This window comes from Salvelinus fontinalis, chromosome 22 (assembly GCF_029448725.1).
Source record: "Salvelinus fontinalis isolate EN_2023a chromosome 22, ASM2944872v1, whole genome shotgun sequence".
NCBI lineage: Eukaryota > Metazoa > Chordata > Actinopteri > Salmoniformes > Salmonidae > Salvelinus > Salvelinus fontinalis.
In genome coordinates this window covers 26592998-26618210 of record NC_074686.1, presented here as the reverse complement: position 1 = coordinate 26618210, position 25213 = coordinate 26592998, and the positions used below count along the sequence as shown (strand labels likewise).

Genomic DNA, 25213 nt, shown 5'->3' with positions numbered 1-25213 from the left:
AAATCTTCTGCACAGATTCTGCCAGACCTGAGCCCTGACAGTAAATCTCAGTAAGACAAAAATAATGGCGTTCCAAAAAGGTTCTAATCGCCAGGACCACAAAAACAAGTTCCATCTAGACACCGTTGCCCTAGAGCAAACAAAAACTATACCTACCTCGGACTATACATCAGCGCCACAGGTAACTTCCACAAAGCTGTCAACGATCTGAGTGAGAAAGAAAGAATGGCCTTCTATGCCATCAAAGAAACCATAATATTCAACATACCAATTAGGATCTTGCAAAAAATACTTGAATCAGTTATATTACCCATTGCCCATTATGGTTGTGAGGTCTGGGGTCCACTCACCAATCAAGAATTCACAAAATGCTACGAACACCAAATTGAGACTGCATGCAGAATTCTGCAAAAATATACTCAGTATACAATTGAAAACGGCAAATAATGCATGCAGCGCAGAATTAGGCCGATACCTGCTAATGATCAACATCTAGAAAAGAGCTGTTAACTTCTTTCAGCTAGGGGGCAGAATCTTTTTTTTAATAACGTTCCCAAGGTAAACGGACTATTTCTCAGCCCCAGATCGTAGAATATGCATATAATTTACAGATTAGGATAGACAACACTCCAACGTTTCCAAAACTGTCAAAATATTGTCTGTGAGTATAACAAAACTGATTTTGCAGGCGAAAACCTGAGGAAATCCAACCCGGAAGTGTTTTTTAAATTTTTTATCCCTGTTTCATTGCCTGCCCCTCTTCCATTTAAAGGAGTATCAACAAGATTCCTTTTCCAATGGCTTCCTCAGGCTGTGAGCTTTTTCAAAACGAGTCAGGTGTCCTTTGATTAGTTCCTGCGCGTAAGAGGGGTAGCTCGACATTTTCTTTCTCTCTTCTATTGAATAGGTTACCGTCCGGTTGAAATAGTATCGATTATGTATGATAAAAACAACCTGAGGATTGATTATAAAAAACGTTTGACATGTTTCTACGAACATTACGGATACTTTTTGGAATTTTCGTCTGCCTTTCAGGAACGGAACGAGGCTTTGGTTTTCTGAACATAACGCGCAAACCAAATGGCGGTTTTTGGTTATAAAACTCATATTTATCGAACAAAAATAACATTGTGTAACTGGGAGTCTCGTGAGTGCAAATATCCAAAAATTATCAAAGGTAAGCGATTAATTTGATTGTTTTTCTGACTTTCGTGACCATGCTAATTTGGGGCTACCTGTTCTTACTGTTTTGTCTAGTGATTGATAAACTCACAAACGCTTGGATTGCTTTCGCTGTAAAGCATATTTTCAAAATCGGAAACGATACGTGGATTAACAACAAGCTAAGCTGTGTTTTGGTATATTTCACTTTCACTTGAATGATTATACATATTTTTAGTATTATTTTTGAATCTGATACTTTTTGGAATTTTCTTCTGCCTTTCAGGACCGGAACGAGCCTGTGGTTTTCTGAACATAACGCACAACCCAAATGGCGTTTTTTTTTGTTATAAAACTAATCTTTAGCGAACAAAAATAACATTTATTGTGTAACTGGGAGTCTCGTGAGTACAAACATCTGAAGATTATCAAAGGTAAGCGATTAATTTTATTGCTTTTCTGACTTTCGTGACTAAACTAATTTAAGGCTAGCTGTCTAGCATGGATTGATACACTCACAAACGCTTGGATTGCTTTCGCTGTAAAGCATATTTTCAAAATCTGACACGATATGTGGATAAAATTCTACAACCACCTAAAAGGAAGTGATTCCCAAACCTTCTATTTCAAAGCCATCACCTACAGAGAGATGATGAACCCGGAGAAGAGTCCCCTAAGCAAGCTGGTCCTGGGACTTTGTTTTCTATCCTACTCTGTCAATTATATGCATATTCTATCATCTGGACCTGAGAAATAGGCAGCTTACAATGGGAACGTTCTTTTTCCAAACATAAAAATTCTGCCCCCTAGCTTCAAGAGGTATTAACATTCAAGAGTCGGGTAACATCAAAAGGGTGGTGAAAAGAACCATATTTCTGTCATCCAACCAGTTGAAAATATGCGTTAGTACTTAAAGAATATAATATCAGATAAGTTGTCATCTGAGACATTATGTCTGATGATAGGATGACATAAACTGTATCTTCGAAAGTCTACACATTATAGTTATCAGATTCACATGGAATTGTTGTGCAATTTAAATGTTTAAATATGAAACTATTTGTGAACAGATGAGAGAATTGGTTTTGATAAGTGAACTAGGCTCAACTCAGTGGCCCCACCCATGTGAACAGACATTGGTTGTGAACTATGAAACACGCCCTTCTCTCCCTCCTACATAAGGCCTTTACGAAAATGTAACATTTGTGTTCCCGAGGACGTGAGGACGACAGTCCATACGTTAAAAGGGCTAATATAAAACTATAGAACTAAAACAACTTCAGCGTGAGTTCAAAGTATGGCAACTTGGTATGAACTTTGAACTCTTATTCACTAAAGAAGTGATACCTCTGTCATGACTGTCCTGATCAGGTCAGGTTACAGGAGACCACAACCCTATAGATTATCTCTCAACCCCAACAGAGGAGGAGAGATCTAGGGGTCTGAAGATGTGGGGGTTTTATGACCCCTCACACCCATGGTAATTCTGAGACCACGGACAACATTCCCTTGTCCTCTCCCTCTCACTATGGAGAACAAGCCTCAGAACTGTAAACATGCAATAAAGGGACTTTGGAAAAATGGTTTCCGTCAACTACAATGGTGGTCATGACGATAGATGGAATATGAAAATGTATGTCATTTTTGTTTTGTTATTAAAGGTTAACTTCTTGTCAATAGGGGGTGCTGTTAGCACTTTGTAATAATTCCGTTCCCAAATTAAACTGCCTCGTACTCAATTCTTGCTCGTACAATATGCATATTATTATTACTATTGGATAGAAAACACTCTCTAGTTTCTAAAACCGTTTGAATTATATCTGTGAGTGAAACAGAACTGGACTTAGAGCAATTTTCCTATGTGGATGTGAGAATGCAAAATTTTGCAAGCTGCTCTGAGATTTGTTTATAAATCTGCCTGTCTTCTATTGGTTGAGATGCACTGCATACGCCTTCCCCTGGATGTTAGCGAATAGGGAGACTTGAAATGGAGTCTCTACATAGATCTGAAAGGTTATAAATGTCTTGGCAAGGACGTGTCTGGTCTTTTCCCTCTTCGCTCTGACGCACTGAGGACCTTGGCATATTGTACTAGAACCTTCGGTTATAGCTCTTAGAAATTTACGGCTGTGTTTTTATTCGATATAGGCTTTAAAGACATCATAATGTTGTTATTTTAAACCGAATTATATCAGTTTATGTCAGTATATTGCGATTTTCGGGTATTTATTTTCGTGGCGTTCTAGGGAGTTGGGTATCTCTGTCTCAAATGCTAATGTTTACTGCTAATTGCAACGTTGAAGAGGACGTTCTACAACCGAGCAACGATTATTTTGGACAAAGGACACCTTTCCCAAGATTCTGATGGGAGTTCATCAAAAAGCAAGAACTATTTATGCTGATAATTCGTTGTTCTGTTGAAAAATGTCAAATGCATAAGCCGCCATTTGTTTCAATGCAGCCTCGCTTTAACGCACGCTGTATGTTGAAGTAACGTTAATTTTAAAAATGTAACACAGCGATTGCATTAAGAACTTTGTCTTTCATTTGCTGTCCAACCTGTATTTTTTAGTCAAGTTTATGATTATTTATTGATTAGAATAGGTGCCTCTCCAAAGATTTCTCCTGACATTTTCTGGGCAGCTTGGCAACTTTTCTCATTGTATAACCACAATTTGTGCCGCTAAATATGCACATTTTCGAACAAACTCTATATGCATTGTGTAATATGATGTTATAGGACTGTCATCTAAAGAATTCTGAGAAGGTTAGTGAAAAAATTAATATATTTTGGTGGTTTATACGTTATCGCTATTTTTGGCTTGAATCAATGCTGTTGTGATGTTTGCTATTGTGGTAGGCTAATATAACGCTATATTGTGTTTTCGCTGTAAAACACTTAGAAAATCTGAAATATTGGCAGGATTCACAAGATCTGTGTCTTTCATTTGCTGTACGCTTTGTATTTTTAAGAAATGTTTTATGATGAGTAATTAGGTAATACACGATGGTCGCTGTAGTTATTCTAGTTGCTTTGGTGAGAGTTGTGATGGTGGCAGGAATGGTAAACTATAATTTATACCTGAAATATGCAAATTTTTCTAACAAAACATATTTATTGTATAGCATGTTATCAGACTGTCATCTGATGAAAGTGTTTCTTGGTTAGTGGCTATTTATATCTTTATTTGGTCGAATTTGTGATAGCTACTGATACAGTAAGAAAATGGTGGAGTAAAAAAAGTGTGTCTTTTGCTAACGTGGTTAGCTAATAGATTTACATATTGTGTCTTCCTTGTAAAACATTTTAAAAATCAGTTCATGCCGAACGCAATGGGCATTTCCACATGGCAAGAGGACAGCTTTCGACCAAAAGACGATTAGACCCAAGAAAGGATTCTTTGCGCAAGATTCTGATGGAAGAACAGCTCAAAGTAGGAACAATTTATTATGATAAATCGTGTTTCTGTCGAGAAATGTTAATCGCTTATGACGCCATCTTGCTAGACGTAGCTTCGTTTGGCGCAAACTGTATTGAAAGTAAGGATAATTTAAAAAATGTAAATCAGGGATTGTATTAAGAATTAAATTGTCTATCAATCGCTGTCCACCCTATATTTTTTAGTAACGTTTATGAGTATTTATGTATACGACTAGATCACTGTCTAATATGGCGCACGACATTGTCTGACCAGCTGGGCAACTTTTGTCATTGTCTAACCATGATTTTGGTGGCTAAATATGCACATTTTCGAACAAACTGTATATGTATGTTGCAATGTGATGTTACAGGAGTGTCATCTGAAGAATTCTGAGAAGGTTAGTGAAAAAATTAATATATTTTGGCGATGTTTACGTTATCGCTCTCTTTGGCTAGAATCAATGCTCTGGTAACGTTTGCATATGTGGTATGCTAATATAACAATTTATTGTGTTTTCGCTGTAAGACACTTAGAAAATCTGAAATATTGTCTGTATTCACAGGATCTGTGTCTTTCGATTAGTGTATGCTGTGTATTTTTACGAAATGTTTGATGATTAGTAATTAGGTAAACACGTTGCTCTATATATTTATTCTAGTCCATTTGTGACGGTGGGTGCAATTGTAAACTATGACAACTACCTGAAATATGCAAATTTTTCTAACTAAACCTATCCTATACCATAAATATGTTATCAGACTGTCATCTGATGAGTTTTTTTCTTGGTTAGTGGCTATCAATATCTTAGTTTAGCCGAATTGGTGATAGCTACTGGTGTTGGTGGACAAATAAAAGATGGTGTCTTATGCTAATGAGTTTAGCTAATAGATTTATATCTTTACATATTGTGTCTTCCCTGTAAAACATTTAAAAAATCGGACATGTTGGCTGGATTCACACGATCTGTGTCTTTCATTAGCTGTATTGGACTTTAATGTGTGAAAGTTAAATATTTAAAAATATATATATTTTTTGAATTTCGCGGCTCTGCCTTTTCAGTGGAATGCAGTCCTAGACAGGTTAAATCCCCATTTTGGGTAACACGCGCCATAGTGTGTTGGCCCGTTATACTAAGTTCTAATCAATAGCCTAGAATGTGTTTTTGTGTATGTGTATCTTTTATCATAATTTTAGCTTTTTAGTAAATGAACATTCAACTAAGATTGGTGTGGTGCGAATTCATTAGTGAGACCCGGGTCCGTGCAGAATCCCGGGCCATACGACGTTCAGAACGAGACTGTTAGAGGCAACTGGTTAATTAGCGGCTGTGGTAAAATCGATATTCTGATATTCTTTGAGTTAATTTGGGAAATAGAAACTCAATAAAAACTAGTTTTCCCATGGTGCCCCAGGTTAATGAGTTAATAATTGCTTGATTCAGTTAACTTCTTATGGCTGCAAGGATCAGTATGGAGTAGCCAGATAAAAGATGCCCATTTCAAACGGCCTCGTACTCAATTCTTGCATATTATTATTACTATTGGATAGAAAACACTCTCTAGTTTCTAAAACCGTTTGAATTATTTCTCTGAGTGAAACAGAACTCATTCTGCAGCACATCTCCTGACCAGGAAGTGGAATGTCAGAAATCGATGCTCTGTTCAACTTCATGCCTATACATGGGCATAAAACGTAAGAGTCTGCGTACACTTCATAGACCTGCCCCTGGTTGTCAAGAGGCTGTGAGAGAAGAAATGTTGTGTTCATCTTGGTCTGAGGTGGAATTAAAGCTCTTTGTATGACGTGACCGTCCATTTCCTGTTTCTGGAGAGCGCGAAAGGGGACATGGATTTGCCTTCTGTTTAGCTGTCGTTATGGATGACTAACATCTCCGGTTTAGATTTTATTTGATACATGTGACCATATCATCGTAAAGTATGTTTTTTCAATATAGTTTAATCAGATTATTGAAATTTTTTCGGGAGTTTTGCCGTGTTCCGTTCTCTGACTTTGTTGACGTTGGAGTGATCCGTGCCACTTGGCAAGTGCCCATGCTAAATGAAGAGGGAAATTTGCCGTTCCAGATCCAAACAACGACTGTTCTGGACAAGGACACCTTGTCCAACATTCTGACGGAAGATCACCAAAAGTAAGAAACATTTTATGATGCTATTTCTAATATCTGTCGCGCATGTGAACTGGTCGTCGGCGCCCAAGTGTTTCTGGCTATTGTGGCTACGCTAATATAACGCTACATTTTGTTTTCGCTGTAAAACATTTAATAAATCGGAAATATTGTCTGGAATCACAAGATGCCTGTCTTTCAATTGCTGTACACTATGTATTTTTCAGAACTGTTTTATGATGAGCAATTAGGTATTTGACGTTGGTGTCTGTAAATATTATGGCTGCTTTCGGTGCAATTTCTGATTGTAGCTGAAATGTAAACTATGATTTATACCTGAAATATGCAAATTTTTCGAACAAAACATATGCTATACAATAAATATGTTATCAGACTGTCATCTGATGAAGTTGTTTCTTGGTTAGTGGCTATTTATATCTTTATTTGGTCGAATTTGTGATAGCTACTGATGGAGTAATACATTGTTATAGTAAAAAAAGTGGTGTCTTTTGCTAACGTGGTTAGCTAATAGATTTACATATTTTGTCTTCCCTGTAAAACATTTTAAAAATCGGACATGTTGGCTGGATTCACAAGATCTGTACCTTTCATATGCTGTATTGGACTTGTTAATGTGTGAAAGTTAAATATTTAAAAAAAATATCTTTTGAATTTCGCGCCCTGCACTTGACGTGGCTGTTGTCATAAATGTACCGACGTCGGGCTTGCACGCCAAACAGGTTAATCACGTAATTAGAAACTTGTAATCATTCGAAGAGCAACAGTCGCCACATTAACTAATACAACGTCACGACACCTCCTAGACGTTGAGTTAGCAACCGCAGCTGTAAACGCGGGCTAGGAAAGGACGGACAAAGTTTCTGATTAGTATAATCAGGTAATATTAATTACATAGAAATTATTTTATAGAATAGCATGTCATATCACTTAACCTGTTGGGGATGGGGGCGCTGTTTAGACTATTTATGCTAATTTGGCTAATTTTTTAAACGGCTTCCCACAAAATCCTTGATCGTACAATATGCATATTATTATTATTATTGGATAGAAAACAGTCTATAGTTTCTATAGGAGTTGAAATTTTGTCTCTAAGTGGAACAGAGCCCATTCTACAGCAATTTCCCTGACATGGAGTCAGATTTGAGAAATGTTGGCCACTCTTCTGAAGTCATTTAAAAGGGCACTGTCGTTGCTATGACTATACGGACACTTCTTACGTCTTCCCCTGGATGCCTTTACGTGATGACGATTCCAACGGGGTCGATTGCGCGTTCACAGGCCCTACAAATGAAAAAAAACTGAAGCTAGTCATTCTTTGGGAGCTGCGTCATGAGCCTAGAGGACACCGGCGCGCACCTGTTCCAAGCGTTAGTTTAGCCTGTTATATTTCTCCGGTCATCTTTTCACTCGTTATAGGAGTTAAAAACATCATAAGGTAGTTAATTTAAAGCGTTTTATAGCAATTTATATCCGTTTAGTGCAATTTTGGGACATTTATTTTTGCAACGATGTGAAAAGTTGGGCACGCTTTTCAGTTCATCCCGAACGCAGTTGACATTTCCACATGGCAAGAGGACAGCTTTCCACCAAAAGACGATTTCTCCCAAGAAAGGATCCTTTGCCCAAGATACTGATGGAAGAACAGCTCAAGGTAGGACATTTTTATTATGATAAATCGTGTTTCTGTCGAAACATTTTAGTGGCTTAGGACGCCATGTTTTTTGACGTAGCTTCGCTTGGCGCAAACTGTATTGAAAAGTAAGGATAAATTAAAAAATGTAATAACGCAATTGTATTAAGAATTAAATTGTCTATCAATCCCTGTCCACCCTATATTTTTTAGTCACGTTTATGAGTATTTATGTATAAGAGTAGATCACTGTCTAAGTGGCGCAAGGACTTTTTCTTTACCAGCTTGTCTACATTTCACATTGTCTAACCATGATTTTGGTGGCTAAATATAAACATTTTCGATCAAACTGTATATGCATGTTGTAATGTGATGTTACAGGAGTGTCATCGGAAGAATTCTGAGAAGGTTAGTGAAAAAATTAATATCTTTTGGCGATGTTGACGTTATCGCTCACTTTGGCTAGAATCAATGCTGGGCTGCTAATTGCTATGTGCTAAGCTAATATAACGATTTATTGTGTTTTCGCTGTAAGACACTTAGAAAATCTGAAATATTGTCTGTATTCACAGGATCTGTGTCTTTCGATTCGTGTATGCTGTGTATTTTTACGAAATGTTTGATGATTAGTAGTTAGGTAAACACGTTGCTCATTGTAATTATTCTAGTCCATTTGTGATGGTGGGTGCAATTGTAAACTATGCCATCTACCTGAAATATGCACTTTTTTCTAACAAAACCTATCCCATACCATAAATATGTTATCAGACTGTCATCTAATGAGTTTTTTTGTTGGTTAGGGGCTATAAATATCTTAGTTTAGCCGAATTGGTGATGGCTACTGGTGTTGGTGGACAAATAAAAGATGGTGGATTATGCTAATGTGTTTTTAGGTAATAGATGTACATCTTTACATATTGTGTCTTCCCTGTAAAACATTTTAAAAATCGGAAATGTTGACTGGATTCACAAGATCTGTGTCTTTCATTAGCTGTATTGGACTTTAATGTGTGAAAGTTAAATATTTAAAAAAAATATTTTTTTTGAATTTCGCGGCACTGGTTTTTCAGTGGGGGGGGGGGGGGGGTGTGCCGCTAGCGCCACGCTGATCCTAGACAGGTTAATCTGGCATAGCAAAGTCACAACAACTGTATGTTTGCTTATTCCAAGTGTAACTCTGTGTTGTTGTTTGTGTCGCACTGCTTTGCTTTATCTTGGCCAGGTTGCATTTGTAAATGAGAACTTGTTCTCAACTTGCCTACCTGGTTAAATAACGGTGAAATTAAATTAATTTAAAAAAAAAGTGAGTGATAGTACTTTAGTTCAGTTACCTTCACTTTCTTGGGTACAGGAACAATGGTTAACATCGTGAAGCAAGTGGGGACAACAGACTGGGATAGGGAGAGACTCAATAGGTCTGTAAACAGTCCAGCTAGCTGGTCTGCACATGCTATAAGGACGCGGCTAAGGATGCCATCTGGGCCTGCAGCCTTCAGAGGGTTAAGGCGCCTAAAAGGCTTACTCACGTTGGTCACGGAGAGCTCACAATACACATGAGCGATGGTGGCCCGTATCGGTGGCACTGTGTTTTCCTCGAAGCGGGCAAAGTGGTTGTTTCGCTTGTACGGGAGCAAACCTTCGGTGTCCGCTATGTGGCTGGTTTTCCATTTATAATTCGTAATTGCCTGGAGTCCCTGCCACATACGTTTCATGTTGGAGCTGTTGAATTGCGACTCAACTTTGTCCCTGTACTGACGTTTTGCCTTTTTGATTGCCTTACAAAGGGCATAAGTGGACTGTTATTACTTGACCACAAGCACCAGTCACCTTGCCGTGGTTAAATGAGGTGGTTTGCGCTTTTAGTTTGCTCCCATCTATCCACGGTTTTTGGTTTGGATATGCTTTAACCTGTTGGGGATGGGGGCGCTGTTTAGACTATTTATGCTAATGTGGCTAATTTTTTAAACGGCTTCCCACAAAATCCTTGATCGTACAATATGCATATTATTATTATTATTGGATAGAAAACAGTCTATAGTTTCTATAGGAGTTGAAATTTTGTCTCTAAGTGGAACAGAGCCCATTCTACAGCAATTTCCCTGACATGGAGTCAGATTTGAGAAACGTTGGCCACTTTTCTGAAGTCATTTAAAAGGGCTCTGTCGTTGCTATGACTATACGGACACTTCTTACGTCTTCCCCTGGATGCCTTTACGTGATGACGATTCCAACGGGCTCGATTGCTCGTTCACAGGCCCTACAAATGAAAAAAACCTTTAGCTAGCAAGTCTTTTCTTGCTGCGTAACGCGCGTGGAAGACACCGACCCTCTCCTGTTCCAAGCGTTAGTTTAGCCTGTTATATTTCTCCGGTCATCTTTTCACTCGTTATAGGAGTTACAAACATCACAAAGTAGTTAATTTAAAGCGTTTTATAGCAATTTATATCCGTTTAGTGCGATTTTGGGACATTTATTTTTGCAACGATGTGAAAAGTTGGGTGCGCTTTTCAGTTCATCCCGAACGTAGTTGACATTTCCACATGGCAAGAGGACAGCTTTCCACCAAAAGACGATTTCTCCCAAGAAAGGATCCTTTGCCCAAGATACTGATGGAAGAACAGCTCAAGGTAGGACATTTTTATTATGATAAATCGTGTTTCTGTCGAAACATTTTAGTGGCTTAGGACGCCATGTTTTTTGACGTAGCTTCGCTTGGCGCAAACTGTATTGAAAAGTAAGGATAAATTAAAAAATGTAATAACGCAATTGTATTAAGAATTAAATTGTCTATCAATCCCTGTCCACCCTATATTTTTTAGTCACGTTTATGAGTATTTATGTATAAGAGTAGATCACTGTCTAAGTGGCGCAAGGACGTTTTCTTTACCAGCTTGTCTACATTTCACATTGTCTAACCATGATTTTGGTGGCTAAATATAAACATTTTCGATCAAACTGTATATGCATGTTGTAATGTGATGTTACAGGAGTGTCATCGGAAGAATTCTGAGAAGGTTAGTGAAAAAATTAATATCTTTTGGCGATGTTGACTTTTATCGCTCACTTTGGCTAGAATCAATGCTGGGCTGCTAATTGCTATGTGCTAAGCTAATATAACGATTTATTGTGTTTTCGCTGTAAGACACTTAGAAAATCTGAAATATTGTCTGTATTCACAGGATCTGTGTCTTTCGATTTGTGTATGCTGTGTATTTTTACGAAATGTTTGATGATTAGTAGTTAGGTAAACACGTTGCTCATTGTAATTATTCTAGTCCATTTGTGATGGTGGGTGCAATTGTAAACTATGAAGTCTACCTGAAATATGCACTTTTTTCTAACAAAACCTATCCCATACCATAAATATGTTATCAGACTGTCATCTAATGAGTTTTTTTGTTGGTTAGGGGCTATAAATATCTTAGTTTAGCCGAATTGGTGATGGCTACTGGTGTTGGTGGACAAATAAAAGATGGTGGATGATGCTAATGTGTTTTTAGGTAATAGATGTACATCTTTACATATTGTGTCTTCCCTGTAAAACATTTTAAAAATCGGAAATGTTGACTGGATTCATAAGATCTGTGTCTTTCATTAGCTGTATTGGACTTTAATGTGTGAAAGTTAAATATTTTAAAAAAATATTTTTTTTGAATTTCGCGGCACTGGTTTTTCAGTGGGGGGGGGGGGGGGTGTGCCGCTAGCGCCACGCTGATCCTAGACAGGTTAATTGTCACAGTGGGAACAACATGTCCAATATACTTCCTGATGGACTCAGTCACCGTGTCAGTGTATATGTCAATATGTCAACATATCCCGGTCTGCATGTTCAAAACAATCTTGCAGCACGGGTTCCAATTGGTCAGACCAGCATTGAACAGTCCTTATCACGGATACTTCATGTTTGAGTTCATGCCTATTGGAAGGCAGGAGCAGGATGGAGGCGCGATCTGATTTGCTGAAGGGAGGGCGGGAAAGGCCTTGCAGCCGTCCTGGAAGGGAGAGTACTACAGGCAATGTGTTGATAAAACTCCGGTAACGTTTTCCTCGGATATGTTGAGGACAACAGGTCCAATTCAGGAAAGTTGGATTTCTGGTGAGTTACCACTGCTCTAACATCCCAAAGTTATTTCTGGCTGTATATAATACTACAAAGGACATTCTGAGTTAATACTGTAAGAAACAACAACAACAAAAATATTAATAATGCAAAGTTGCTTAGGTGCAATGAACAGAGCGACCATGTCTATATGCGCCATATTGTCCATTATAGGGACAGTGGAGAGCAAAAGAGAAAGGGGGTGAAAGAGAAAGGGAGATAAGAAGGAGGGAGGGAAAGTGAGAGAGAAGGCATTAAGGGAGGTGGAATATTGAGATTGAGAGAGCGAGAGAGGAAGGAAAGGGATGGAAAACGCTGTCAACAGAGAGAGAGGAAGTGAGGGATGGAGAGGCCTACAGGTAGACAGATCGATGTGAGAGAAATACAGAAATGGAGTGGGACAAACAAAAAGTAAAGGCGAGAAAGAGAGGGAGCAAGCAAATGGATAGATAGAGACAGAGACAGAGACAGAGACAGAGACAGAGACAGAGACAGAGAGAGTGAGAGTGAGAGTGAGAGTGAGAGTGAGAGTGAGAGTGAGAGTGAGAGAGAGGGATTAGATGAGGAGAGAAGACAATAGACTGTTCTATAGTGCTGTGTTCAACACAGGGAATCATTCTACTCTCTCACTGTGATGCAGTTTGAATGACACATGAAGAACCTCAATTATAGTAAATTCCCTAATTTCCACAGTCGTTACAGATACAATCATACTACAACAATACTTAACTCAACACACACACAGCTAGAAGCACACTCCTACGCACTCAATAAGAGAGTTAATTAAACAAATACACCATAACATGTTTCAACAAAACCAAACATATTTTCGCAAATGATCACATGGCCTCATACCATCACACACATAAACGCACACACACACACACACACACACACACACACACACACACACACACACACACACACACACACACACACACACACACACACACACACACACACACACACACACACACACACACACACACACACACACACACACACTGACCGGGGCACTTCTTGTCATTGCAGGAACGGACCTCCTCTCCAGAGCCGTCACAGGGGTAACCCTGTATCCCTGTCCCCTCACACATCCGGAAGCGACGCTGCCACCCTGAGTCACACGTCTTACTGCACAGACTCCAGTGGTTCCAGCTGCCCCAGTTACCCCCACCTGAAGAGAGAGGGGGGGGGGGGGGTAGGAGGAGACATAGATTTATGGATATCATGACGTTACATACACACATATTGTATGTATATGTTTTGATGCTGTGAGTATGGCTGTTTGCTCTCTATGTTAGTGTATATCTTTGTCTTACCACCGCAGGATGGGTTGGTACACTCCCTGGTCTCCTGGTGTGGTCCCTTACACTCTGCCCAGACGTGCACCGATGCACTACACCTCCTCTGTCTCTGCTGGCTCCCTGTGGAACAGGTTACACTGCACCTAGACCACGGAGCCCAGTCCAACCACTGGCCCTCCACTAGAGATAGAGGGACAGAGAGAGAGAGAGGGACAGAGAGAGAGAGAGAGAGAGAGAGAGAGAGAGAGAGAGAGAGAGAGAGGATAGAGAGAAAGGATAGAGAGAACAAGAGCGAGAAAGAAAGAGAGAGGGAGGTAGGGAGAGAGAGAGAAGAAGGGAGGGAGGGAGGGAGAGAGAGAGAGAGAGGGAGGTAGGAAGAGAGAGAGGAAGGGAGGAAGGGAGGGAGAGATGTTAAATTATAGAAGCATTGAAAGGTTGGGGTAGAAAGACAGACTAACAAATAAATACAAACAACTCTAGATTTCCAACACGCTTCATTATGAGTTCCAGCCAGACATGAAAGAGCAAAAGTGCCCACTTTCCCGAAGTACTTTTGCATGGTTGTTCACTTCTATCTGAGTCCTGATTTTGTTTGGGGGGGGGGGGGTCTGATTTCCCGCCATAATGCAGTGAGATTTGAAGACGATTGTGTTCTTCAACCAATTGCATCTGGAGTTTTGGTGGAGGACTTGTGAAGAGAGACTAAATCAAAGAGGAGAACAGCCTTTTAATCAAATTAAAGTACTGCCAGTCAGACGGCAGCGGATGAATACGGAATACTGAGCAGTCGCACCAAAGCCTGATAACATACACCCACTCCGTAACGAAAGCCTCCACTTTTCTCTTTGATGAATAATCGAGTGGAAAATTACACCGTTGGCAGGTATCCAATATTTACATTTGAAATGTATATTATACACAAAAACAAGATAGACAAAAACACATATGGAGATATACAGATATAGTGTACAGTACATTCTAGATATAGTTGACATGTACGTTCTAGATATATTTGACATGTACCTTAAAAACTCTTATCGCTATGTGTCAGATTTTTATTTATTTCTTAAAATAACGTTCCCAAGGTAAACGGACATTTTCTCTGGCCCAGATAGTAGAATATGCATATGATTTACAGATTAGGATGGAAAACACTCCAAAGTTTCCAAAACTGTCAAAATATTGTCTGTGAGTATAACAAAACGTATTCTGCAGACGAAAACATGAGAAAATATAACCCGGAAGTGATATTTTTTTAAAGAATTGTGTGTTTCCTGGACCGTCTTTCTTCCATTTAAAGGGGTATCAACCAGATTCCTTTTCCAATGGCTTCCTCAGGCTGTGACCAGGCTTTAGACATAGTTTCAGGCTTTTATTTTGAAAAATTAACAAGATTTTTCAAAACTAGTCAGGTGTCCTCCGAATAGTTCCTGCGCGCGCGAGAGGAGCTCTCCATTTTCCTTTTGTCTCTTAATGAATAGGTTATGGTCCAGTTGAAATATTATCGATTATGTTTGTTAAAAACAACCTGAGGATTGATTATAAAAAACATTTGACATGTTTCTACGACCATTACGGATACTTTTTGGAGTTTGTCGAACGGAACAAGGTTTTGGTTTTCTGAACATAACGCACAACCCAAATGGCGTTTTTTAGTGATAAAAGTAATATTTATCGAACAAAAAGAACATTTGTTGTGTAAGTCGCTCTGGATAAGAGCGTCTGCTAAATGACTTAAATGTAAATGTAATGTAAATGTAACTGGGAGTCTCGTGAGTGCAAACATCCGAAGATTATCTAAGGTAAGCAATTCATTTTATTGCTTTTCTGACTTTCGTGACCAAGCTAACCAAGCTTATATAAGGCTAACTGTTGTAGCATTGATTGCTACACTCACAAAAGCTTGGATTTCTTTCGCTGTAAAGTATATTTTCAAAATCTGACACGATAGGTGGATTAACAACAAGCTAAGCTGTGTTTTGGTATATTTCACTTGTGATTGCATGATTATAAATATTTTTCGTAATATTTTTTAATCTGATACGTTTGGGAATTTTCTTCTTCCTTTCAGGATCGGAACGAGGCTGTAGTTTTCTCAACATAACGCGCAACCCAAATGGCGTTTTTTTGTTATAAAAGTAAAATTTATTGAACAAAAATAACATTTATTGTGTAACTGGGAGTCTTGTGAGTGCAAACATCCGAAGATTATCTAAGGTAAGCGATTAATTTGATTGCTTTTCTGACTTTCGTGACCATGCTAATTTGGGGCTAGCTGTTGTAGCATTGATTGCTACACTCACAAAAGCTTGGATTTCTTTTGCTGTAAAGTATATTTTCAAAATCTGACACGATAGGTAGATTAACAACAAGCTAAACTGTGTTTTGGTATATTTCACTTGTGATAGCATGATTATAAATATTTTTAGTAATATTTTTGAATTTGGCGCACTGCAATTCTAGCGGTTGTTTAGGAAAATGATCCCGTAAAAGGGATCTGTAGTGCAGAGAAGTTAAAGTAATGCAGTTTGCTCAAATTACTCCAGTGATTTCCAAATGCTTCAGTCTGGATTTAGACCCCATCATAGCACTGAGACTGCACTTGTGAAGGTGGTAAATTACCTTTTAATGGCGTCAGACCGAGACTCTGCATCTGTCCTCGTGCTCCTAGACCTTAGTGCTGCCTTTGATACCATCGATCACCACATTCTTTTGGAGAGATTGGAAACCCAAATTGGTCTACACGGACAAGTTCTGGCCTACTTTAAATCTTGTCTGTCGGAAAGATATCAGTTTGTTTCTGTGAATGGTTTGTCCTCTGACAAATCAACTGTTAATGTCGGTGTTCCTCAAGGTTCCGTTTTAGGACCACTATTGTTTTCACTATATATTTTACCTCTTGGGGATGTCATTCGAAAACATAATGTGAACTTCCACTGCTATGCGGATGACCCACAGCTGTACATTTCAATGAAACATGGTGAAGCCCCAAAATTGCCCTCGCTAGAAGCCTGTGTTTCAGACATAAGGAAGTGGATGGCTGCAAACTTTCTACTTTTAAACTCAGACAAAACAGAGATGCTTGTTCTAGGTCCCAAGACACAAAGAGATCTTCTGTTGAATCTGACAATTAATTTTGATGGTTGTAAAGTCGTCTCAAATATAACGAACATATCAAGACTGTTTCAAGGACAGCTTTTTTCCATCTACGTAACATTGCAAAAATCATAAACTTTCTGTCCAAAAATTATGCAGAAAAATAAATCCATGCTTTTGTTCCTTCTAGGTTAGACTACTGCAATGCTCTACTTTCCGGCTACACGGATAAAGCACTAAATAAACTTCAATTAGTGCTAAATACGGCTGCTAGAATCCTGACTAGAACCAAAACATGTGATCATATTACTCCAGTGCTAGCGTCCCTACACTGGCTTCTTGTTAACTTCTTTATAATAGGGGGCAGCATTTTCACTTTTGGATGAATTGCGTGCCCATAGTGAACTGCCTCCTACTCTGTCCCAGATACTAATATATGCATATTATTATTACTATTGGATATAAAACACTCTGAAGTTTCTAAAACTGTTTGAATGATGTCTGTGAGTATAACAGAACTCATATGGCAGGCAAAAACCTGAGAAAAAATCCAAACAGGAAGTGAGAATTCTGAGACTGGTCAATGTTCAACTCATCGCCGATTCAATTCCCTGTAAGATATGGATCTGTTTGCACTTCCTACGCCTTCCACTAGATGTCAACAGTCTGTAGAACGTGGAACGAAGCTTATGCTGTGTTGTGGGGCCGGATGAGAGGGGAATGAGTCAGTGGTCTGGCAGATTGCCAGTTCCTGGTCACGCGCTTTCTTCATGATATCGCCTTGCGTTCCATAACTTCTACAGACATGAAGGAATGCTCTGGTTGGAACGTTATTGGATATATGATAACAACATTCTGAAGATTGAATCTCTACTTTGTTTGACCAGTTTATTCGACCTGTTATATAACTTTTTGAAGTTTTTGTCCGAGTTCACCTGCATTTGCGCGAGCGTTTGGACATGTGCACTAAACATGCTAGCAAAAGTAGCTACTTAGACATAAGTAATGGACATTATCGAACAAAACAACAATTTATTGTGGAACTAGGATTCCTGGGAGTGCATTCTGATGAAGATGATCAAAGGTAAGGGAATATTTATTATGTAATTTCGTATTTCTGTTGACTCCAACATGGCGGAGACATTATGTTATATCTGAGCGCCGTCTCAGATTATTGCATGGTGTGCTTTTTACGTAAAGTTTTTTTTAAATCTGACACAGCGGTTTCATTAAAAACAAGTGTATCTTTAATTATATGTAAAACATGTATCTTTCATCAAAGTTTATGTTGAGTATTTCTGTTATTTGACGTGGCTCTCTGCAATTTGTCAGGATATTTTGGAGGCATTTCTGAACATGGCGCCAATGTAAACTGAGATTTGTGGATATAAATATGCAAATTATCGAACAAAACATAAATGTATTGTGTAACATGATGTCTTATGAGTGTCATCTGATGAAGATCATCAAAGGTTAGTGATTAATTTTATCTCTATTTTTGCTTTTTGTGACTACTATCTTTTGCTGGGAAAATGGCTGTGTTTTTCTGTGGCTATGTACTGAGCTAACATAATCGTTTGGTGTGCTTTCGCCGTAAATCCTTTTTGAAATCAGACATGTTGGCTGGATTCACAACATGTGTAGCTTTAATATGATGTCGTTCATGTGTGATTTTATGAAAGATCGATTTTTATAGTAATATATTTGAATTTGGCGCGCTACAGTTTTTCTGGCTTTTGGCCAAGTGGGATGCTACTTTCCCACATATCCCAGAGAAGTTAAGGCAAGGGCTAATTTCAAGGTTTTACTGCTAACCTACAAAGCATTACATGGGCTTGCTCCTACCTATCTTTCCGATTTGGTCCTGCCGTACATACCTACACGTACGCTACGGTCACAAGACGCAGGCCTCCTAATTGTCCCTAGAATTTCTAAGCAAACAGCTGGAGGCAGGGCTTTCTCCTATAGAGCTCCATTTTTATGGAATGGTCTGCCTACCCATGTGAAAGACGTAGAATCGGTCTCAACCTTTAAGTCTTTACTGAAGACTCATCTCTTCATTGGGTCATATGATTGAGTGTAGTCTGTCCCAGGAGTGTGAAGGTGAACGGAAAGGCTCTGGAGCAACGAACCGCCCTTGCTGTCTCTGCCTGACCGGTTCCCCTCTCTCCACTGGGATTCTCTGCCTCTAACCCTATTACAGGGGCTGAGTCACTGGCTTACTGGTGCTCTTTCATGTCGTCCCTAGGAGTGGTGCGTCACTTGAGTGGGTTGAGTTACTGACGTGATCTTCCTGTCTGGGTTGGCGCCCCCCCTTGGGTTGTGCCGTGGCGGAGATCTTTGTGGGCTATACTCAGAATGGTAAGTTGGTGGTTGAAGAATTCCCTCTAGTGGTGTGGGGGCTCTGCTTTGGCAAAGTGGGTGGGGTTATATCCTTCCTGTTTTTGCCCTGTCCAGGGGTATCATCGGATGGGGCCACAGTGTCTCCTGACCCCTCCTGTCTCAGCCTCCAGTATTTATGCTGCAGTAGTTTATGTGTCGGGGGGCTAGGGTCAGTTTGTTATATCTGGAGTACTTCTCCTGTCTTATCCGGTGTCCTGTGTGAATTTAAGTATGCTCTCTCTAATTCTCTATTTCTCTCTTTCTTTCTCTCTCTCGGAGGACCTGAGCCCTAGGACCATGCCTCAGGACTACCTGGCATGATGACTGTCCCCAGTCCCCAGTCCACTTTGGGACAGTCAGTTTCAACTGTTCTGCCTGCGGCTATGGAACAATGACCTGATCACCGGACGTGCTACCTGTCCCAGACCTGCTGTTTTCAACTCTCTAGAGACAGCAGGAGCGGTAGAGATACTCTTGATGATCGGCTATGAAAAGCCAACTGACATTTACTCCTGAGGTGCTGCACCCTCGACAACCACTGTGATTATTATTTGTATTATTATTATTATTGTATTATTATTTGACCATGCTGGTCATTTAGGAACATTTGAACATCTTGGCCATGTTCTGTTATAATCTCCACCCGGCACAGCCAGAAGAGGACTGGCCACCCGTCATAGCCTGGTTCCTCTCTAGGTTTCTTCCTAGGTTTTTGCCTTTCTAGGGAGTTTTTCCTAGCCACCGTGCTTTTACACCTGCATAGTTTGCTGTTTGGGGTTTTAGGCTGTGTTTCTGTACAGCACTTTGAGATATCAGCCAATGTAAGAAGGGCTATATAATTACATTTGATTTGATTTGCTCTCTTCCACTATTTAGCCAAGTCTTCAGTGGCAGACACCTAACATAGAGAGATGCTGTGGGCATTATAATACTTTACAGCACCTGGGGAAACCCTGTAGACCTGTGTATAAAGTTATAAGCGTTGTACAGACACTTTTACAAGATATGAAAAGACAACGTGGACCTCTGGGCAAAATACACATCTCACCATAGCTGTGTTTGTGTGTGTGTACACCTGTGTTTGCACGTGTTTGATGACTGTCCTCCATAACAGAGTGATGTCTTTGGTTTGCATCTTGTCATTCAGATGTGCGTTGATGCACGAAGACACATGTCACAGGATCTAATGCATCCCCTACAGTGAGGATTTGGTCTCTCCTGTTCATTCATACTGCATCATTTTAGCATCAGTTTAGCATTTCCCCACCTGACAGATGACAACGTGGAAGCCAGTGCCACTGAGGGAAGGGTGCGTGTGTGTTAGTGTGTGTGTGCGTGCGTTCATGTGCGCGAGCGTATTATAACTGCCTAGAAGGGTAATCAAATAAACATTGGTGGATAAGGCTATGAGGTTAAGAACTAACCCATTTGGAGGGTTGGCATGACAACGGCCATAGAAGGATTTCAACCATGACACCAGGATTGAAATGCCATTGGATCTTTAGAATCCAAAGCCAGAATCTCAGTTACTGTACCATCTCATAGGACAACAACATCTGCAGTGTTCGCTGGACTTATAAGACCAGAGAGAAGAGTGCTCCCTATTGAATAACAACAACAACTGGTGTACAAGAACGTTTAACACATATTCCACTTAATCAACTGCATGTTCAACTGCACAGCCATTAAAATGAAGCAGTCGTCCAAGGTCTGAATGGTCGGTTACACAGTCGTCCCTTACGACTGTGTAAAGGCTAGACTCCTCTTCTTATGCAGACTTCAGAGACTTAGAATAAAGAGCTCTGTCACATTAAGTAAATATGATGAATTCCTATAGCGTTTTGTGTATTGCCAGTGTGTGTGTGTGTGTGTGTGTGTGTGTGTGTGTGTGTGTGTGTGTGTGTGTGTGTTTGCGTGTGCGTGTGCGTGTGCGTGTGCGTGTGCGTGTGCGTGTGTGTGTGTGTGTGTGTGTGTGTGTGTGTGTGTGTGTATGTGTGTATGGTAAATACAGTTCAGAGCAATGTATTTCGTCAGAGTGAGCAGCCATCAACATGGGCCATGTGGAACCATCATCATCACTTAAACTCACCAACAAAAAGAAGAGAGAGAGAGAGAGAGGGAGAGAGAGATAGTGAGAGAGAGAGAGTGAGAGAAAGCGAGAGAGAGAGTGAGAGAAAGAGAGAGAGAGAGAGAGAGAGAGAGCGAAAGAGAGGGCGCGAGACTGATTGAGAGGAAGTGAGAGAGAGGAAGAGGAATAGAAGTGAGAGCAGCTGGGATTGACGCTATGTGCCTAGAAAATACAACTGAGGCATGATATACAGCTGAGCTCTGGGTGAGCCAGTGTGTGTGTGATTGTGTGTGTGTGTGTCGTGTGTGTGCATTTGTGTGTGTGCATGTGTGTGTGTGTGTGTGCACGCATGTGTGTGTGTCCTGTGTGTGTGTTTGTATGTGTGTGTGTGTGTGTGTATAAGAGAGAGACAGACAAAGAGATGTGCAGTATTTAGGGCATCAACATGGGGTAGCTTGTTACACTAAGAATAATGACAACATAACATTGTCCTGGTTTTAGACAGAACTACATATGAAAAAACACACATAGAAATGTGGGTAGACACACGTGGAATATTTAAAATTGTGCGCACAACAAAAACAAGGACCTAGAACTATGCATACATGCAAGCATGTATCACACAGCTTCACACATACACACACACTATCAAAGAGCCATATCCTCTACCCAAGGACAGTCACAGGGTCTGTGATGGGATTCATCATCTCAAAGGTCCATTGCCTTAGAACTTCCATAAGCTCTGTGAGTCTCACTGTCACAAACTCCCTCCTCTCTCAGTGTCTCTCTCCCACTCTCTTTCCCACTCTCTCTTGCTCTTTTCCTCCCTCTCACTCTGACTGTCTCTCTTTCTCTGTTTCTCTTGCGATCTCTTTTTCTCTCTCTTCCTCCCTCTCTCCAACAGCACGTTAAAACAGCCAAGCAGGCGTGCTACAGTCAATTAAAACATCTCTTTTCTTCTTCCTGTCTTCCTCCTCTCCTCCAGATATCCCCTCCCAATTCCTGTCTGTCTGTCTGATTGTATTTTTTCATTTTTAGCTGTGCATAAACATTCCCTTTATTAGGTAGATGAAGAGTCTGTAGTGAGGATGATAATAGTTAGCATTTTTGGCAGCCTAGTGGTTAAGAGCATTGGATCAATAACTGAAAGGTTGATGGTTAAAATCCCAGAGTCGACTACATTATATATTTTTGTCGATGTCCCATTGAGCAAGGCATTTAAAACATATGTGGTCGACTCTGGGATTCGAACCACCAACCTTTTGGTTACTGATATAATGTGGTCAATAAGAGTGTCGCTAAGTGACTAAAATGTAAATGTAAAATTAGTAAGACAGACTGTAATCAGCCAGCCAATGAGCCAGAGACAGTAGACTGTAGCCAGCCAATAACACAGAGGCAGTAGACTGTAGCCAGCCAATAACACATAGACAGTAGACTGTAGCCAGCCAATAACACAGAGACAGTAGACTGTAGCTAGCCAATAACACAGATACAGTAGACTGTAGCCAGCCAATAACACAGAGACAGTAGACTGTAGCCAGCCAATAACACAGAGACAGTAGACTGTAGCCAGCCAATAACACAGAGACAGTAGACTGTAGCCAGCCAATAACACAGAGACAGTAGACTGTAGCCAGCCAATAACACAGAGACAGTAGACTGTAGCCAGCCAATAACACAGAGACAGTAGACTGTAGCCAGCCAATAACACAGAGACAGTAGACTGTAGCTAGCCAATAACACAGAGACAGTAGACTGTAGCTAGCCAATAACACAGAGGCAGTAGACTGTAGCTAGCCAATAACACAGAGACAGTAGACTGTAGCCAGCCAATAACACAGAGACAGTAGACTGTAGCTAGCCAATAACACAGAGACAGTAGACTGTAGCCAGCCAATAACACAGAGACAATAGACTGTAGCCAGCCAATAACACAAAGAGACAGTAGACTGTATCCAGCCAATAACACAGAGACAGTAGACTGTAGCTAGCCAATAACACAGAGACAGTAGACTGTAGCTAGCCAATAACACGGAGACAGTAGACTGTAGCCAGCCACTAACACAGAGACAGTAGACTGTAGCTAGCCAATAACACAGAGACAGTAGACTGTAGCTAGCCAATAACACAAAGACAGTAGACTGTAGCCAGCCAATAACACAGAGACAGTAGACTGTAGCCAGCCAATAACACATAGACAGTAGACTGTAGCTAGCCAATAACACAGAGACAGTAGACTGTAGCTAGCCAATAACACAGAGACAGTAGACTGTAGCTAGCCAATAACACAGAGACAGTAGACTGTAGCTAGCCAATAACACAGAGACAGTAGACTGTAGCCAGCCAATAACACAGAGACAGTAGACTGTAGCCAGCCAATAACACAGAGACAGTAGACTGTAGCTAGCCAATAACACAGAGACAGTAGACTGTAGCTAGCCAATAACACAGAGACAGTAGACTGTAGCCAGCCAATAACACATAGACAGTAGACTGTAGCCAGCCAATAACACAGAGACAGTAGACTGTTGCCAGCCAATAACACAGAGACAGTAGACTGTAGCTAGCCAATAACACAGAGACAGTAGACTGTAGCTAGCCAATAACACAGAGACAGTAGACTGTAGCCAGCCAATAACACAGAGACAGTAGACTGTAGCCAGCCAATAACACAGAGACAGTAGACTGTAGCCAGCCAATAACACAGAGACAGTAGACTGTAGCCAGCCAATAACACAGAGACAGTAGACTGTAGCCAGCCAATAACACAGAGACAGTAGACTGTAGCTAGCCAATAACACAGAGACAGTAGACTGTAGCTAGCCAATAACACAGAGACAGTAGACTGTAGCTAGCCAATAACACAGAGACAGTAGACTGTAGCCAGCCAATAACACATAGACAGTAGACTGTAGCCAGCCAATAACACAGAGACAGTAGACTGTAGCCAGCCAATAACACAGAGACAGTAGACTGTAGCCAGCCAATAACACAGAGACAGTAGACTGTAGCTAGCCAATAACACAGACAGTAGACTGTAGCTAGCCAATAACACAGAGACAGTAGACTGTAGCTAGCCAATAACACAGAGACAGTAGACTGTAGCCAGCCAATAACACAGAGACAGTAGACTGTAGCCAGCCAATAACACAGAGACAGTAGACTGTAGCTAGCCAATAACACAGAGACAGCAGACTGTAGCCAGCCAATAACACAGAGACAGTAGACTGTAGCCAGCCAATAACACAGAGACAGTAGACTGTAGCCAGCCAATAACACAGAGACAGTAGACTGTAGCTAGCCAATAACACAGACAGTAGACTGTAGCTAGCCAATAACACAGAGACAGTAGACTGTAGCTAGCCAATAACACAGAGACAGTAGACTGTAGCCAGCCAATACCACAGAGACAGTAGACTGTAGCCAGCCAATAACACAGAGACAGTAGACTGTAGCTAGCCAATAACACAGAGACAGTAGACTGTAGCCAGCCAATAACACAGAGACAGTAGACTGTAGCTAGCCAATAACACAGAGACAGTAGACTGTAGCTAGCCAATAACACAGAGACAGTAGACTGTAGCCAGCCAATAACACAGAGACAGTAGACTGTAGCCAGCCAATAACACAGAGACAGTAGACTGTAGCTAGCCAATAACACAGAGACAGTAGACTGTAGCCAGCCAATAACACAGAGACAGTAGACTGTAGCCAGCCAATAACACAGAGACAGTAGACTGTAGCTAGCCAATAACACAGAGACAGTAGACTGTAGCCAGCCAATAACACATAGACAGTAGACTGTAGCCAGCCAATAACACAGAGACAGTAGACTGTAGCCAGCCAATAACACAGAGACAGTAGACTGTAGCTAGCCAATAACACAGAGACAGTAGACTGTA

At 40.4% G+C, this 25213-nt stretch overlaps 1 protein-coding gene across 14 annotated transcripts in view; it reads right to left on the bottom strand.

The window, feature by feature from the left end:
* LOC129820109 (adhesion G protein-coupled receptor B2-like) overlaps positions 1–25213 on the bottom strand; it is a 557707-nt gene that overhangs the window by 176912 nt on the left and 355582 nt on the right. For all 14 annotated transcript variants that reach the window (XM_055876984.1, XM_055876983.1, XM_055876992.1 and 11 more), the window contains 2 exons: positions 13778–13942; positions 13468–13632 (listed from right to left, as the gene is read on the bottom strand). In XM_055876984.1, coding sequence (XP_055732959.1) covers positions 13468–13632; positions 13778–13942 — 330 coding nt within the window. The remainder of the gene's footprint in view (positions 1–13467; positions 13633–13777; positions 13943–25213) is intronic.